Below are 16,685 nucleotides of genomic sequence, written 5' to 3' on the forward strand. Positions count from 1 at the left end.
CCTTAGAGATCATCACAACGACCACAACCATCATGAGCATAGCCACTACCACCAACATAACCAACACTATCATCACTGCCACCATCACCATCGTCGCCATTACCATCTCTGCCACTGTTGCCCCCAACAACATCACGACGTCTACCATCAGCAACACTAGGACATCCTAACTACCAAACACTCACCTCCACTACAATGGCATCACTACTATCACATCCCCATACCAATTTAGTGTCATCACTACCACCATCACCGTCATTGCCACTTCCATCTCTGCCACTGTTGCCCCATTGACATCACTACCTCTACCAACACACCCCAACTACCAAACACTCCTCCACTACCAATGGCATCATTACCACCACTACCATCACATCCCCATACCAATACTGCCATCTCTACAATCATCACCATCATTGCCACTTCCATCTCTGCCACTGTTGTCCCCAACAACATCACCATGTCTACCACCACCAACACTAGGACATCCCAACTACCAAACACTTCCGAGCTTTTCAAGAAAACAAAATTCACTGAGTTTCCCTGATATTCCCTGATGAAGTTTAAAAATTCCCCGATAATTGAATTATTTAAACCCATTTCCAGTGTCGCATGTTTTCTAAGTTGTTGCAGTGAATAACATGTATTTTTAGTATAAAAACAATAATGTAAAACTAATTAGTACCACCATAACCAGTCATTCAATGGATGTTGTTTTGATATGCAAAAAAAAAACGTAACAGTCTGACTGACTACCGTGCTTTCGGCTTTTGGGCTGATCAAAATTTCCTGATTCTTTCCTCATTTAAGGCATTTTCCCCAGATTTGAGGTATTTTTAATTAATTCCCTGATTTTTCCTTGACTGGAAAAAAGTAAAATAATTTACCCTGATGGGCTGGGAATCCTGTTACAATCACAACCACTATCCAAACAACCATCAGCAACATGACCACCACTTCCACCTCTTACCGCTATAACCGAACCACCAACAACATTATCATCGGCAACACCATTATCATCATCACTACGATCACTATACCACCCATCATTGCCACAAAGCACCACCACCACAAACATCAGTTCTAGCCTTACCAGCATGGGCCAAGCTGAGAGCCCAGAGTCGTAGATAAGAAGCTGTATGAGAAATACATCCCAGGCAATACTCGATGGTGTGAATAGCTTGGTAGACAAAAGTTTCTCCAAAGTCAAACTGGATGGAAGAAAAAAAAATACACGATAATACAAATTACTTATAATTATAATGTACAAAACTATAAAGTCAAATTCTGCGAAAAATCTATTTGTAATCAATTATGATAATTTATGCATAAAATCAAAATTTTGCTCTAATTAACTAGATATGCCCCTAAAATGCTAACTTTTGGCTCACAGACTCTTTATAGGAATCCGGTCAAATGTACTTATAAAAATAATTCAAAATGACATTTATTTCCTTGTGTACTTCATTGCTTTCTAAATTTCTTATGTATTTTGTTGTTTTCAGCTTTTTATTTTTTATTAGTTTTTCAATGGAAATTGTCCACGAATTTATTTTGACCATAAACAATATAAAATTGATACAAGGAAAAATAATAATGTATTAGTGAATTTTGGCTTAAAACTCTATTTGCATTGGATTTCTACACGAATTCATATTTTTGAGCAACTTTGGGTCTTCATGCACTTACGAAATGTGTAATTTCTGAACCGCGTACCCAGGGATCGTAATTTTAGTCTCAAAAGTTGCACAACACTTGAAAGTAAAAAGTCAGAGAGCTACACGGTCAAAAATTTTGTGCTGCAAACTTATCGCGAAAAATGTCAAGGGGAGAGGCTGAATCAGACTCCCCAGTCTTATAACAGATAAGCTTGCCATTACTCACCTCATCCTTTGGAGAGGTATGCGTAGCACCACTTGTTTCTGCTTCAAGTTCATCATGATGTAACACCTCGGCTGTCTCCTCACTCTTCCCAGACAGCATACGTACATCACGATACATGACAGCCTGGACATACAAATGAATACAGGGGGGTGTTTCACAAAGATTTAAGTATGACTTAGAGTCGCACTTAAATGTCTAGTTGCGCGCAGTATAAAAGGCATGACAGCATTGGTCAGATCATGCCAAGAGGATGTGCACTACTGCGTATTGATCAATAAGATTGCGCGTTGCATATCATGTATGCGTCGACATTTAAGTGCGACCTAAGTCATACTTAAATCTTTGTGAAACACCCCCCAGGACAGATTTATTTAAGCATCAGTACAAGCAAATTCAAATTGCACAAGAAACTCCGTATATATCATCACTGCCATCCAGAACAAGAACATTTCAGTACTTATAAAGCTGAAAATCAGTATTTTGGTGGGGAAATCAGTATTTTCAAAGAAATGCCACAGAACACAGAATTGAAACTTTAGAAATCAGCGTTTCACATGAAACCATCAGAAGTATTCTTGTTTTCAGCATTAATCACTGAAATTTGGTGCTACTGGAAGCTCTGATATACTTGGGGTATGCTGATGTGACAATTAATATAGTACTATCTTGATCGCTTAGAAATTAAGAAAGTTTGGGTTGAGCAAGATAGAATATACCAAGTTACCAACCATTAGAGATTAAAAGTTGGTATCAAACACAGATATCTGGGGCCTACTTTACAAAAGTTGTGATCAATCCACCACCATCATCCTCATCATTTATCATTAACATCATCATAATCATTCATCATCTTCATCATCATCACCAACACCAAAACTGCTGGCATCATAGTTATTGTCATCAACACCACCGCTGCCACCATCATCATTATCATCATATTCATCACCGATCATCATCATCACCAACATCTCCATCATCATCATCAACACCATTGTCATCATACTCGTCATCGTCACCTGTCCATCACTGCCACCACCACCACCATCATAATCATCACCCTCATCATCACCGATCATCATCACCATCACCATCGCCGTCATCATCATAGTCATCACCATCAACACCACCACCACCATGATAATCATCACCCTCATCACTGACCACGATAAATGTGAAGTAACTGACCTTGTTGACTTTCCTGTTATGCTGTGCCCTCATAATCAAAGGTTTAGGCAGCAACATCCATGGGATGCATGCAAAGCCTACGAGGATCAAAAACTTCTGTAGTTCCGCCTGAAAATTTGGAACAAAAAAAAGAAAATAGAATGTGACTTGAGTCAAACATGGCAGTCTGCTGTATATAACTCTTATCGAACAAAGCGGGTGGAGAGTTATGATGAAAGGGCTAAATGGCATTTTAGACCAAAAGGTAATTAGCCCAAATGGTAGTTAGACCAAAAAGTAATTAGACCAAATGGTAACTAGACCAAATGGCAATTTGAACAAATGGCAATTAGACCAATGACAATTAGACAAAATGGCATTTAGACCAAATGTTAATTAGACCAAATGGCAATTAGACCAAAGGGTAATTAGACCAAATGGTAGTTACACCAAATGGTAGGTAGACAAACAAGGATTAGACCATAAGGGTGAGACAAAATGGAAAGCAGTTGAAGCAGGTGTCGACCAATCACGAATTTATCGGTGTCACGAGTGCACTCTTGATCAAGGTTAGGATGAGACTGGATTCACCAAACATACTCTTTGCAAATATACGACATGCCAACCCCAAACCAACAATAGGTCGGCAGGGAAGGTTCTCTGTAAATAGCAAAAATAATACTGTATTCTGGTCTTCAAGAAGCAATTTCAAAAATTTAGTTTATATGAAAGAATACTTCATACTGCCGAAATTTGAAGATGTAAAGTGAAGGAAAAGACGAGATACAAATTTTCTATGACAGCACTTTTTTCTGGTCTTCTTCAAAGTTTAACCGCGTTTGCACACAGAGCACATCTCATGCTTAAAGGGGAATCCAGCCTTGGCCATAGAATGTTGTGTTGGGAAGGAGAAAAATGAATTAAACAGAATGGTGAAAGTTTGAAAGAAATTGGACAAGCAATAAGAAAGTTATAGCTGCTTTAAAATTGAGATCACTAATACCATGTAGATTTCAAATTGGCAACTGGGTAAGTAAATTATGACAAGGGGCAAGGACAACTTTCCCATCTGGGATTTGTGGTTTTTTCCTACAAATACCCATTCCCCTGGAGCAGTAATCTAAATATAACCCAGGTAGTAGTTGTTTAATGTCCTCATGAAAGAAAAATATAATCTGAAATAAAACTTTTTGGGAAAATGACATTTTAGTCAGAATATGTATTGGAGTACATGGAAGAGTAGTCCTTGCCTTGCATCACTATTACATCACATAAGCGGCCAATTTGAAGTCTCCATGAGTATAGTGATTACCAATATTTACAACTTTTTAAAATTCATAACTATCTTGTTATTTGTCCAATATTGTTAAAATTTTCACCTATCAACTTGTCTGATTTTTCTTTTTCTTATAAAAACAAGTTTTTATTTGGGTTGGATTCCCCTTTGAGTGCACCCTGAAATTTAGTCTGTTTTTCCTTCATTCTTTGAGGCAATTTCCTCTACATTCAATCAAGTACTTGTGTGGTTTATTTCTAATCAATTTGACAATGTATCTGTCCTTTTAAAGCTCAGGATGTCCTTTTTTCCAGCTCAATTGAAATATCAGATTTTGGTTTGGGGGGTGGCAGGTCACATAGTAAGCAACAAAGACGTAGACTTTAGAAAAAGTTTTTGGTGGTCGATGCTCGCTTACCTGTCCCTCGAACATTTCCGGATCGGGCGGAGCCATGAGGCCCATATTGATGAGGGTGAGGATGAGACTGGGGGCACCGTGCATGTTATATACGTTGAAGAAGAGCCACTTGTAGAAGATGAGGAAAACCAGGTACCCAAAGATGGACACCATGAAGATTATTTGGGGTACAAACTCGCACCAGATGTTGATGGTTTTCTTGAAGTGGCTGAAAGGTAACGGGTATTTACAACAGCTCATTATCAATTATAATACCGATTTGCCATTCCGAGAAGCATTCTGTATCCTGCACTCGAACAAGGTCCCTGTCACACAAAGTTCACAAATTGATTGTAGCACCGATACTTTGCAATCATTATGTACAACAATAACTTGAACAATCAGTTACTCGGTTTGTGACACCGGACCCAAATGGATATCATCTTTGCAAGCTGCTGCTGATAATTTTAGTAACAAAATGATATTAATAACAATAATTAGGCTTGGGAGTAAACATCGATTGATCGAATGGCTCCATTGGCATGCCGCCAATCACCAATCGATTAGCAAAATTTACACTAATCAAATGTTCGGCAGATCCCGATTATGACGTTGGGATAACTTGAATACCCAAGTAATAATAACAAAATGACAAAAAAACAATGATGACAACGGTTTTTGAATACTTCATACAGGTTTAAAAATGATGTTACTGAGGTAATTTTTCAAAAATTATCAATGATTGTATCACATTCACAGTTACACATCAACATGAAAGCGCTCCGAAAATGTTAATCCCACCCGACCTTGCCCTCGATACACAAAATGAGTCATTGTCTGCGTGCACAAAACAATAAGTAAACACACAACCAGCTCACTGAGCTGATTGGACCTTCGGATAGCCAATGAAACTTTTTTTGGAAACAAAGAAGAAGGCACGTGGTTCCCTTATCAGGAAAGGTCATGACTTCAGAAATAAATTGACCCCTCCCCCATCTGTGTGTGTGTGTGTGAGGGAGAGAGAGAGAGAGAGAGAAAGATAAGAGTGGGAGCCGGAGAATTCCTTTCATGTTTCAAAACAATGCAACCTTTTTTATATCCCCCTCACACAATGAAAACTACATTCCAACATTAACACGTGCCCGCTTTCACCGGTACTTTCTCGACTAGTCTCCAAAAATAGACCCAGTTATACATGTAGGTTCAAATGATAAAAAATCGTAATTTTGAAAGGTATTTCAAATGAAATATTTTGCAAAATAATTTTTTTAAATATATGTGTAGCATCGTAGGGCAGTGCCACAAGTGGGGGCTGGGACATGGTGTGGGCAAGGGATGAAATTTTTCAAGTGAAATGCTCCACCTGGGGTCAGTCTCAAAGAACATTTCATAAATGAGTTGTTTACGTCTTTGGGCTTTGGACTCGGCTGATCTGGGCTGATTCATTCATATGCAGGGGTGTGGCACTTGGAGGGATGCATGCATAATTCCAGAGTACCAGCATTGATTTAGGAAAGATTTTCATTAGAACAATAAACTGAAAGATTTAATCTCATTTCATGTAGTTTCTTTTGATATAAAAATCATGGAGAAGGGGGAAAGGGGCTACTTTCATTTATGCTAAGCATGTGACTTTGATGGAGATTTCTTCATGGGGGGGGGGTCACCATAAAGTTGGTCAACTATTGTGACTTAAAAGACGTGATTCCGACGAACAATCGAATCATTCGATTATTTTTTCAGGAAATAATCGAATGGTAAAAGTGACAATCGTCCCAGGCCTAACAATAATAATAATAATGGTAATAATATTATCATTAATAATAACAATAAATTATCATATTAATAATAAATTGTATTTATATAACAGCACTTTAAATTTTAACAAGGGTTTGAAAGCAATTTACAATTGAATCAACGCACATTAGCAGACATGTACATAGCATATAAAGCAAATTCAAATGATACAGTGGCATACATGTAAAAAAAATCTATTCTCCTGTGTATGTTTGGGTAGTCCATTATCATGAGTCATGCCTTAAAGTATCATGATTTAATTCTCCCCAGAAATATGTTCTTTTAAGCCAATTTCAAACTATTCCTTATTTTTGACACCCACAGCTTATTAGGGTTTCAGTTCCATTGTTATGCCTCCTTTCATCCTCATCTTGAGTGAGAATTTGATAAAAAACTGATTTTCAGACGAAGTGAAGAATAGAAAGTAAGGCTACGATGAGCAAAATTTCATTTGCTTAGACATATTTGCCTTATTGGCTGCTTTCCTACTTGGTACTAGGAATTCCCTGGCGCAGGCTCGTCGCAAAGATAGATGTATGTATACAAGGTCAAGTGTTCTTTGGTTCTGAACATTATACATCTGTTGCTTACATATGATTGAAGAGACTGAGGCAAACTCCAAACAACATCTGACTAATTCCAAAAATGACGGACATCTTCATCTTGAAAGAGTTCAGGAAATTGATCTTATTGGCTGCCAGCTGCCAAATCTGAAATAAGAACACATAAAAGCCAATTAAAGGAGAATCCAGCCTTGTTAAAAATGTTTTTTGAAGTGTTTTGTTTAGGAGTAATCAATGACTATATTACTTTTATTTTGGTAAGGGACAGTGTAAAATTACAAGGTACTATTGTCTCATAGCATCCACTCTGAATTTTCTACAGGACATGTATACATTCATATGATTTATATATTGTACTATCAATTGAAACTTTTGGAGGGATGTATGACCGTAAGAGAAGCTTTAATCTGGATATCATTAAACCATTTGAAATATTTTCCATATCATCGGGCTTGCCATCGGCATGAATGCAATCCGAAGTGTTTTCCTACTTTTCATTATGTATTGAAAGAAATCATGGTAATCATGATAACGTATTGCATTTTGTCTTTCTTTCTTTTAAACTGTGAAAATTCATAGGCCCAAATTCACAATGGTGGATTCTACATTACCAGTGCACAAAACCAGGGATAAAGCAGATTTTTCGTATTATCGCCCTTCAAGAATGAATTAAGCACCCTTCACCAAAAGCATACTATCATAGTCATACTTTTCTCAGTGTACATGGTGCAACAAGCGTAATTATGTCTCCCAAAAAATTTGGATAGTCCATGATTTTGTACCAATGGACCGATTGAAACCATCTACATGAGTAACTGAGTATGGGCCATAATGTTTTGATTATGTCCCTAATGGAGTAGATATATGAAAGTCTTCTATTGAGTTAGACATATGAATATCTACAATCAGGAACACAGCCGAGGTCAAGACCAAGACCAGCAAGATGTGGCCTCAACTACATCCCTGTCTGCTCAATGGTCCGTATTCTATTGGGTTTAAAAACTAATTAAATTCTGGTCTTAAGTTGTGGCTGAACTATGGACAGCAAATTGTGACAAAAATCTCTAACAGCAGAGGTTCACTGTATCTTTTATTTTTTTATTTATTGATATGTTCATATTCCACAATCATCAAAGTACATTTCGTAATCATGTTTACAATGAAAACAATGCATAACATATGCAGGATTGAAACGTAGCAATGAAATGAAAAAAAAGTGGAGGGGCCTACTAAAAAGCAGAGCTTGTAAAATGTAGACCCCCTATCAAAACACAAATAGAGTAAAATAATCAGCAAATTTCTATGAATTATATAGATATAAACACTGTAACACAAATGTATTTACACTATATACAAAATTAAATATTGAATTAAAAAAATAATCAGCTCATATCACTCTCAAATCATTCTCAACTGTATGGGAAGAATAAATGACATAGTTGTCTTCACTACTGAAGAAATGGGAGAGTAGAGTAAACATAAGAAACACACAATACAAGGAAAATTTGACATTTTTGGCTTCCCATAATGTTAGCACATTGTTAGACCGAGGTCTTAGTTAAAGGGGAAGTTCACCCTGAAGGAAACTTTGTTGTAAAAATAGCAGAAAAAATAGTAACAAATATTGGTGAAGGTTTGAGGAAATTCCGTTAAAGAGTAAAAAAGTTATTACAGTTCAAAGTTTTGGATTTGTGACGTCATTAACGAGCAGCTGCCCCATGTGTTATGTAATATAAAATGCATGAATTTCCAATTTTGTATGGTTCCTGATGACTTAACTTTGTTTTCTATTCATGATCCAGTGTGAAATGATTTGTCTATTGATATACAAAAGGTACAGTGAAAACCATTTTCAATTTTCTGAGAAAATGACATTTCATTGATTTTTTTACCATTCGCTATGTAGGAATGCTGCTCGCATATGACGTCACAAATCAAATAATTGGAATTCTAATAACTTTTTAATTATTTGATGAATTTTTCTCAAACCTTCGGCAATATTTTTTATTATTTTCTCTGCTATTTTTACAATAAACTTTTGTCAGGATGAACTTCCCCTTTAAACCGAGCTTCAGAATACAGGCCCATGTCTTCAAGAGGTGACAAATCAAAAGTACTCACTGGATCGACTCCAAACGGATAAGGATCCGCTCCTTCAAAAGTGGTCTTGGGATCCAAGATAAGGGAAATGTCCTGTTCTAGGAGATGATCACTAAACATGAAAACAACAATAAAAATAGTGCAACATGGTCAAATGTTTGTTCAAGAGTTCATTGCACTTTGTACTATCTTAAAGTTTGATTGATGCACTGCTAACTACCTCAGATAAAAGTTTGTTGCACTGTGTATTATCTTCAATTTAAGTATTTTGCACTGTGTACTAAGTTAGATTAAGGTTAGAGGTACTTTGTACTAACTTAGATTAAAGTTTGTTGCACTGTATACTATCCATAAGCAAACTCAATTATTAAGCAAAAAAGAAAGAAGGAAAAATACATAGGCATGCACCCAGGATTAAACCACTTAAACTTTGCTTCATTGTAGTCATACTATTTTCCTTTCTTTCTGTTATTAAACATAGAACAAACATTAGGCTCTGGAGAGAAAAGTATCTATGTCCAGGGATGGAGTCGAGTCTAGCAGTTTCGAGTCACAAGGACACTGGAAAAACAGGTCGTTCTCTGATAGACTTTGTATACATGACTCGGACCGAAGCCAAGGCCGGCCTTGAACCATTCCTGTTTGTGTTTCAGATGGAACTACTAATAGGCCAGAGAAATGCCTCTTTAAGTCAGTCGAGTCTGATTCACAAGGCCACTAGAAAAAAAATACCCTCTCCTGGAGACTTTGTGTGCGTGACTCGGCCTGCAGCCAAAGCTAGCAAAATGTGGCCTTAAGGCCGGCCTCTTAACCATCCCTGTTAATGGTACATGTTAATACTCACGAGTATCCCGCAGCAGATACATTCCAAGACGATCCAAAAATGTTGAATGATTTGGAGAAGCAGTCATTGTAGATGAAGCCGGTATAAACTGAGAACATGCCCATCATCATCAGTATGTACCTTCCGCCATACACAGTGCCAAACATCTAAAAAGACAAGAAATCACTGATCTCTGAAACAAAATAGGTCTTCATGAAGCCAGCAAAAAGGTTACGCATCGACCTAAAAATGGCCCTGACCCTTTGTCTTGAATCAAATAAACCCTAGAGACTTTATATCATTATCAGCCTTTTTGTTTAACACACTTTTTTCTTCACCAGTTTTACTGAATATATTAAGTTTCAACTTTCATTTATTTATTCAGTCGATTAATAGTGAATTGTCCCTCTGATCTGGGTAAAGCTATATCAACTTTGAGAAGTTTACATGTACAGTACATTGTATAGAAAATCAAATACTCCTAGAGTAATAATTATTATCTGACACAACATACACTAATCATGACTCAAACATGATATAAAAGGCTGTATTTACCTCATGATGTCTGAGGAGTTGTAAAGCAGTTTCTCTCCCATTACTGACCAGAGTACAAAGAGGAACATGATAAATGAGACTAAGGACTTTAAGACATCACTCAAAGGTCACACTTACAGACCAGAGGGAAACATGATAATAAAACAAAGGACGTGAAGACATCATCCAAAGGCTACACTTACCTCATGATGGGTCAGGGGCCATACAACTGTTCACTAACCAGAGTCCAAAGAGAAACATGATAAATGAGACTAAGGACTTGACAAAGTTCCAAAGGCCACACTTACCTCATGGTTGGCCAGGGAGGCGTGAAGCTGCTTCTCTCTTACAACAAGCCAGAGACCAAAGAGAAACATGATAAATGAGACAAAGGACTTGACAACATCCCAAAGGCAACACTTACCTCATGGTTGGCCAGGGAGGTGTAAAGCTGCTTCTCTCTCACCACCAGCCAGAGACCAAAGAGAAACATGATAAATGAGACAAAGGACCTGACAACATCCCAAAGGCAACACTTACCTCATGGTTGGCCAGGGAGGCATGAAGCTGCTTCTCTCTCACCACCAGCCACAGACCAAAGAGAAACATGATGAAGCCATGACCAAGATCACCAAACATGATGGAGAAGAGGAATGGGTAGGTGATAATGGTGAAAGGAGCTGCAGACAGAGACCAAACAAAAGAAACATCACTGCATATGTGGATATTCAACCAATGGTTTTGTAATCGCTAGAGGGTATTCATTTGTCTCGCAATCTACTATGGTCAACAAGGAAATTCGTGATCACTCTCGCAAAAAGTGTTCACTGGCTTTCTAGGAAATCCGTGATCACTCTCGCAAAAAGTGTTCACTAGCTTACAAGTTCACGAGCTTTCGAGTGCCGCTGCAACTCTTTATCAAGTGACAAGGATTGTCCGATATCGTACTGTATTTATACTAATCTCCAAGACCGTACGCACAAGCGCGAGAACAATAGGTGGGCACTGATCCGTTGTGTGATTGGTCAGGAGTTATGCAAATTATATGCAAATACGCCGTGGGTCGGCAATATGCAAATGAGACCAAAATTGACGGGCTCGCTAGTTTCCCGTGGGCGGGGGTTGACTGGCTGAGCGGTCCCTCGATCGGGGCCGGGAACGATCGGGCCGGCGTGCACTGCCAGGTAAGGGGGTATTGTGCTGTCGGATGGTTCGCATCCAGAAATCGGGGATGTCGATCCCGCTGTCTCTGTTGAAGTTGTTAGGACAAAGACGTATACTAATAGCCTCCTTAATCCTGCGTGTATACCAATGTCTTTCTTTGGCAATGCAATGTACACCCTCCCAATCTGGGTGGTGTTGCTTCTCCCAAGCATGTTCTGCCACCGCGGATGTGTCGGTTCGCTGTAACCGAACATCGCGCTTGTGTTCAGAAATGCGTTCAACTATCGGTCGGGCTGTCTCTCCGATGTAAGACCCGTCACATCCCTGGCAAGGAATGTTGTATACTACGCCATCACGTCTGTGATCAGGGATAGGGTCTTTGGGGCGTACAAGCTGTTTGCGTAAGGTGGTGTCCGAGCGGAAAACCGTTCGGATACCGTGACCTTCTAATCGGCGTTTAAGTTGTTGTGAAAGGCCATCTATGTATGGCAAGACTGTACAAGTCTTGAAAACCTTCTGATCCCTTGGTGGTTGTTTTTTCTTGGAAGTGTTCTTGATAAAACGGCGTGGGTAGCTGTTGCTGTATAAGGCGCCACGTATGTGTGCTCTTTCTTTCGGGAGTTCAGGCGGGTGAGTTATAATACGTGCTGCTCTGTCGAACAGACATTTAACAAGACCCTTCTTGACCGATTTGTCGTGATGAGAATCATATGGTATGTATTGGTCTGTATGAGTGGGCTTGCGGTAGACAGAGGTGGAAAGTTTCCCGCCCTCGTGTCTTTGGACTAGCGTATCAAGGAATGCTAATTTCCCTCCTTGTTCAGTCTCCAGAGTGAACTGGATGGACGGTTGCTGGCTGTTCATGTATGCGAGTAGGCTGTCTGCTTCGGAATTATTTACAATTATGAAAGTGTCATCGACGTATCTCTTCCACACCCGTGGGCGGCATGCGGAAGGACACTTGGGCAAAGCGTTCTGTTCAAATCCTTCCATATATAGGTTAGCCACAACCGCTGAGACTGGGCTACCCATTGCTGCTCCTTCTGTTTGCTCATAGAAAGAGCCTCTGTACAGAAAATGGTTTTGTATTTGCTAATTTTGCCCATATCTAAGAAAATCCCTTTCTTTTTATAACCACTAGTGCATTTTATACAGGTACAAGTCATTAACATCATTAACTTTGCTGAAAAAAAATCATGAAAATATGTTTAACAAAATGTTGAGATTTACATTTTTTTGATTTGATATCATATATGTACACCAATTGTTCACGGTTTTTATTCTTGTGATCTATCTAAAAACAACCTTTATATTCTTGCATAAACCATGGTGAGCATGCACCTCATATCAAGTAAAAAGTCCACAAAGCTACTCTTGTCATTTTCAAGTACAGGCCTGAAAAACATAAAAACCTAATAATTCTATGAACGGTAAACATACATACCGTATAGGCACTAGTATTCAACCTGGCATAATTCAAAGATGTCGACAGATTCCCGAAAATATTTAGAAATAGGGAATTTATCTTAATTTCATACCTTTGTTATTTCCAGGGTAATCTGTCGTCGGTATTTTTTTTATCAATCTGTCGACTGTATGCGCGGAGGATCGAATTATGCGGCGATGGCCTTTTGCACTAAAGGGCACTAGTATTCAACCTAGTGAGGATAGCAAATCTCAAAAGGGTTTAGATTGCTAAATTAGATCTAGGTCTATGTAAGTCTCTGGCTTTGATTAATTCCGTTTGGTCTCATCTCAAATGGTCTAGTCCATAGTTGGATGGGACAAGTGCAGATTGAGAGACAGGGCCATCTTTCATCGCTGGGTTGAATACTAGTGCCAAAAAACATCGCCGTATAATTCCATCGCCCGTGCACAAAGTAGACTGGTTGAAGAAAAAAATAACGGAAAAAGAATAACCAGCATTTGCTCTTGGAAATAAGACGGGTCTGAAATTCAGGTCAATTCTATATTTCTATATATTTGAGGAAACTTTCCAAACGGGTTGAATACTAGTGCCCTTACGGTACGTCAGTTGAGGCTTCTCAGTTCACTATGTAACCCTTTCTCAGGAAATAAGTTTACTATTGGCATTTTGGGAGATAGTTATGTCTTCTTATTGCCTTAAAGAACCTAGACTGGGGAGGCAGGCTACATATTGTAATTTTAACGGCTACAGAGTCACAGCGGTGACAGAAATTTCCAACAGGATGTAGAGCTTTCAATTCTTTATTTCTTCGGATTTCAAACTAAATTGACAGTGAACGAGGGTTAACATTCCTCTGACCTGGATTGACCTCTCCGTAGGTGCAGACGCCGTACGCATCGACCAAACTCTGGAAGCAAGTGGTAAACTTGTTGACCTTGTTGTACGTTGGTGGGTCTTCACTGGTCTCCATGCGATTCAGGATGGATGGTACTGTCGAGCCACTTCTCTCCTGCATTTTCAAAATAAACCATCAAAATTGCTTTGAATTGGAGATGTGAATCGGGCATTATTATATCAATATTTTTAGGCAAAGCTGTTGATTTGTACATAATATTTCTATATTAAAAGTGGCATAAATAAGAAGGGCGCCAAAAAAATCCAGGCATAATATTCCCCTCTGAAAAAAATCTGAAAATAGCGAAGGGTCACTAAGTCAAAAATGGAAGTCCAATCGACGCACCTCAGTCAGGGTTACAAGCTCGATCTTACAAAATAAAGAAATCCAAAGTAATTTTTCGAGGTGAGTCTGCACGATATTTTTATTACAAGACTTTAAAAAGCAGTAAAAAACAGCATGAGAATGTTCTTGGGCAAAGGATTTCACAAAAAAAATTGAAAAAAAAATCTGAAAAAAAATTACCCCCGGTATTAAAAAAGACCAGAATTCCGATTTTAGTTGGGAGAATATCATGCCTGAATATCTCAGGACAATGTGAGGGGTATCGAGGCTGGTAGATAGGGCATCGAAGTCCACGGCCTTCGACTGATTTCAGACATGCTGTAGAGTGTACTTGACAAACCCAATGCAAAGAAATTGGGACTAACGATCAAGATCTGCTTCATTAAACTAGGTAAATTCCATGAGGTGTTGTATAAAGCTTGAAAGGTCTTTATAAATATGTCATTGGCTGGCCATCCAGCAATTTTGGTGTTGAAGAATTTAAAATATAGGTAGGAAAATAAAAAAATGCTTTCATCAAGCAGATCATCCCTAGGATACTACGTTCTTAATTTTTTTGCATTTTGATAGATTATTATTATTTGTTTTGTGTCACCTGTGCCTGGGAGGCGACAAGCGAACCGAATCACTTTGACCCGCAGGTCTCTACTCGATATAACTGATTGGGGCAGTGTAGGTGGACAACTACATGTACACCAAGGTTTCCCCCTACTCTTAGACGAATAGTGCAGTGAGTTCTAAACGTGCAAAGGTGGTTCCTCTCCTCTACACGAGGCTTCCGTTTAACATACTATCAGAGGGATGGAGTATTTTCCATAGTAATATAGCCTCCATCTATGGAACAGTGGGGGGGGGGCACATTTACACACAATACAGGCTTCAGTCATCTGCCCAGGTTGGACTCGTACCCATAACCTTTGGTTCTACAGGCGCACACTACCGACTGTGCTATAAACACGCTATGGCCTGAGTGATACTTACAGTGCCTCGTCTGAGGGCCATTTGGATCTTGTCCAGATCAGACACAGGACACCAACACTCTGCAATAAGGCATTTCTGGGTGACGTCCAGATTGAAGAGGTTGAGGGTGTGGTAGATGGCTTTGAGCTTGCGGACCTTGATGAACCACACCCGGACGTTCTTGGCGGCAGAGACCAGGACGCGCTGACGATGCTCCTCGGTCTGGCTAAGAACCTGTGGAAAGAGTTTATTTTATATTTTTACTGAGAAAGATTAATATTCCTATTTAACAACAACACTTGACAGGTATAAGATGATGTGACGATGATGATAAAGATGACGAGATTGAGAATGTTGATTTTTTTATGAAGAGGACAATGACAAAACTTGAATTGGCCTATAGGTGATGGTGGTAAATGATGATGAAAATAAATATGTTACATGCATAAAAATAATATAATTATGATATAGTATGGTAATGACAATGAATGTGGTTCAACCTAAAATTGATGTGGTAATCATGACAATAAATGTTGATGTAAATAAAAATAATAAACACGATGAAATAGATTGATGATGATGATACAGTGGAGTTAAGATCATTCAGCACTCACCACTTGTAGATCCTCTATCCTTGTCATGACTCCAATGGCCGTCTCCCTTCGCTCTGCCTGGGTCTCATGGCAAGGGTACAGGGTAGCACGGAACCTATCAACAAATCACATACAGTACCGAAGTGTGACGTGACGATGTCATGACAATGAACCAGCTGGTTCTAAAGTGAGTCGCAGCTGCACGATCGTCTATACACATTTGTATTTGCAAAAATGGTGATGTGTTTTGTCCCTTGTTGTTACCATCATTATGAGAGTCATAACAGGCCGCTGTTGCATTAAGCTGTTTGTATAAAGTTAAGAGCGACTTTAAGAACGACTGGTGATCCTTTCTTGTGGTAAATGGTATAATAAATTGGCAATGGTTTAGCGTGTAACAAAAGACCACCAGGCTTTCCTAACTTACAAACAGCTTTATGAAATGGCCCCGGGTTCATTTGTTTAGAACCAGGTTGCCATGACACCATGGCAACCGACATCCTCGCTTCATAGCATTTTGATTAGGAAATCAGTATTGTTAAATACCATAGGACAACACATAAAACTGAACCTTTGGAAATCAGTATTTTGCAAGTAGAACCACAGTACTCTTCTCATTTTTCAGTACAAATTACTGAATATCAGCACTAATTGGCAGCTCTGTAATTCTCTTTTTCGTAAAAAATTAGGACAAGTTTGGACCAAGGGGCAGTTTCAAAACAGGTGTAAAAGGGGCCTTTAGTGTATGTAATAGTTTACTG

The 16,685-nt window shown here is 38.8% G+C and overlaps 1 protein-coding gene across 5 annotated transcripts in view; it reads right to left on the reverse strand.

The window, feature by feature from the left end:
* Window positions 1-16,685, reverse strand: part of LOC121429272 (V-type proton ATPase 116 kDa subunit a1-like) — a 48,730-nt gene that overhangs the window by 3,901 nt on the left and 28,144 nt on the right. For all 5 annotated transcript variants that reach the window (XM_041626259.1, XM_041626260.1, XM_041626258.1 and 2 more), the window contains 11 exons: window positions 15,946-16,039; window positions 15,353-15,565; window positions 13,990-14,140; window positions 11,079-11,218; window positions 10,026-10,171; window positions 9,203-9,293; window positions 7,110-7,228; window positions 4,743-4,950; window positions 3,070-3,177; window positions 1,885-2,007; window positions 1,094-1,211 (listed from right to left, as the gene is read on the reverse strand). In XM_041626259.1, coding sequence (XP_041482193.1) covers window positions 1,094-1,211; window positions 1,885-2,007; window positions 3,070-3,177; window positions 4,743-4,950; window positions 7,110-7,228; window positions 9,203-9,293; window positions 10,026-10,171; window positions 11,079-11,218; window positions 13,990-14,140; window positions 15,353-15,565; window positions 15,946-16,039 — 1,511 coding nt within the window. The remainder of the gene's footprint in view (window positions 1-1,093; window positions 1,212-1,884; window positions 2,008-3,069; window positions 3,178-4,742; window positions 4,951-7,109; window positions 7,229-9,202; window positions 9,294-10,025; window positions 10,172-11,078; window positions 11,219-13,989; window positions 14,141-15,352; window positions 15,566-15,945; window positions 16,040-16,685) is intronic.

Source organism: Lytechinus variegatus, chromosome 15, assembly GCF_018143015.1.
Source record: "Lytechinus variegatus isolate NC3 chromosome 15, Lvar_3.0, whole genome shotgun sequence".
Taxonomy (NCBI): domain Eukaryota; kingdom Metazoa; phylum Echinodermata; class Echinoidea; order Temnopleuroida; family Toxopneustidae; genus Lytechinus; species Lytechinus variegatus.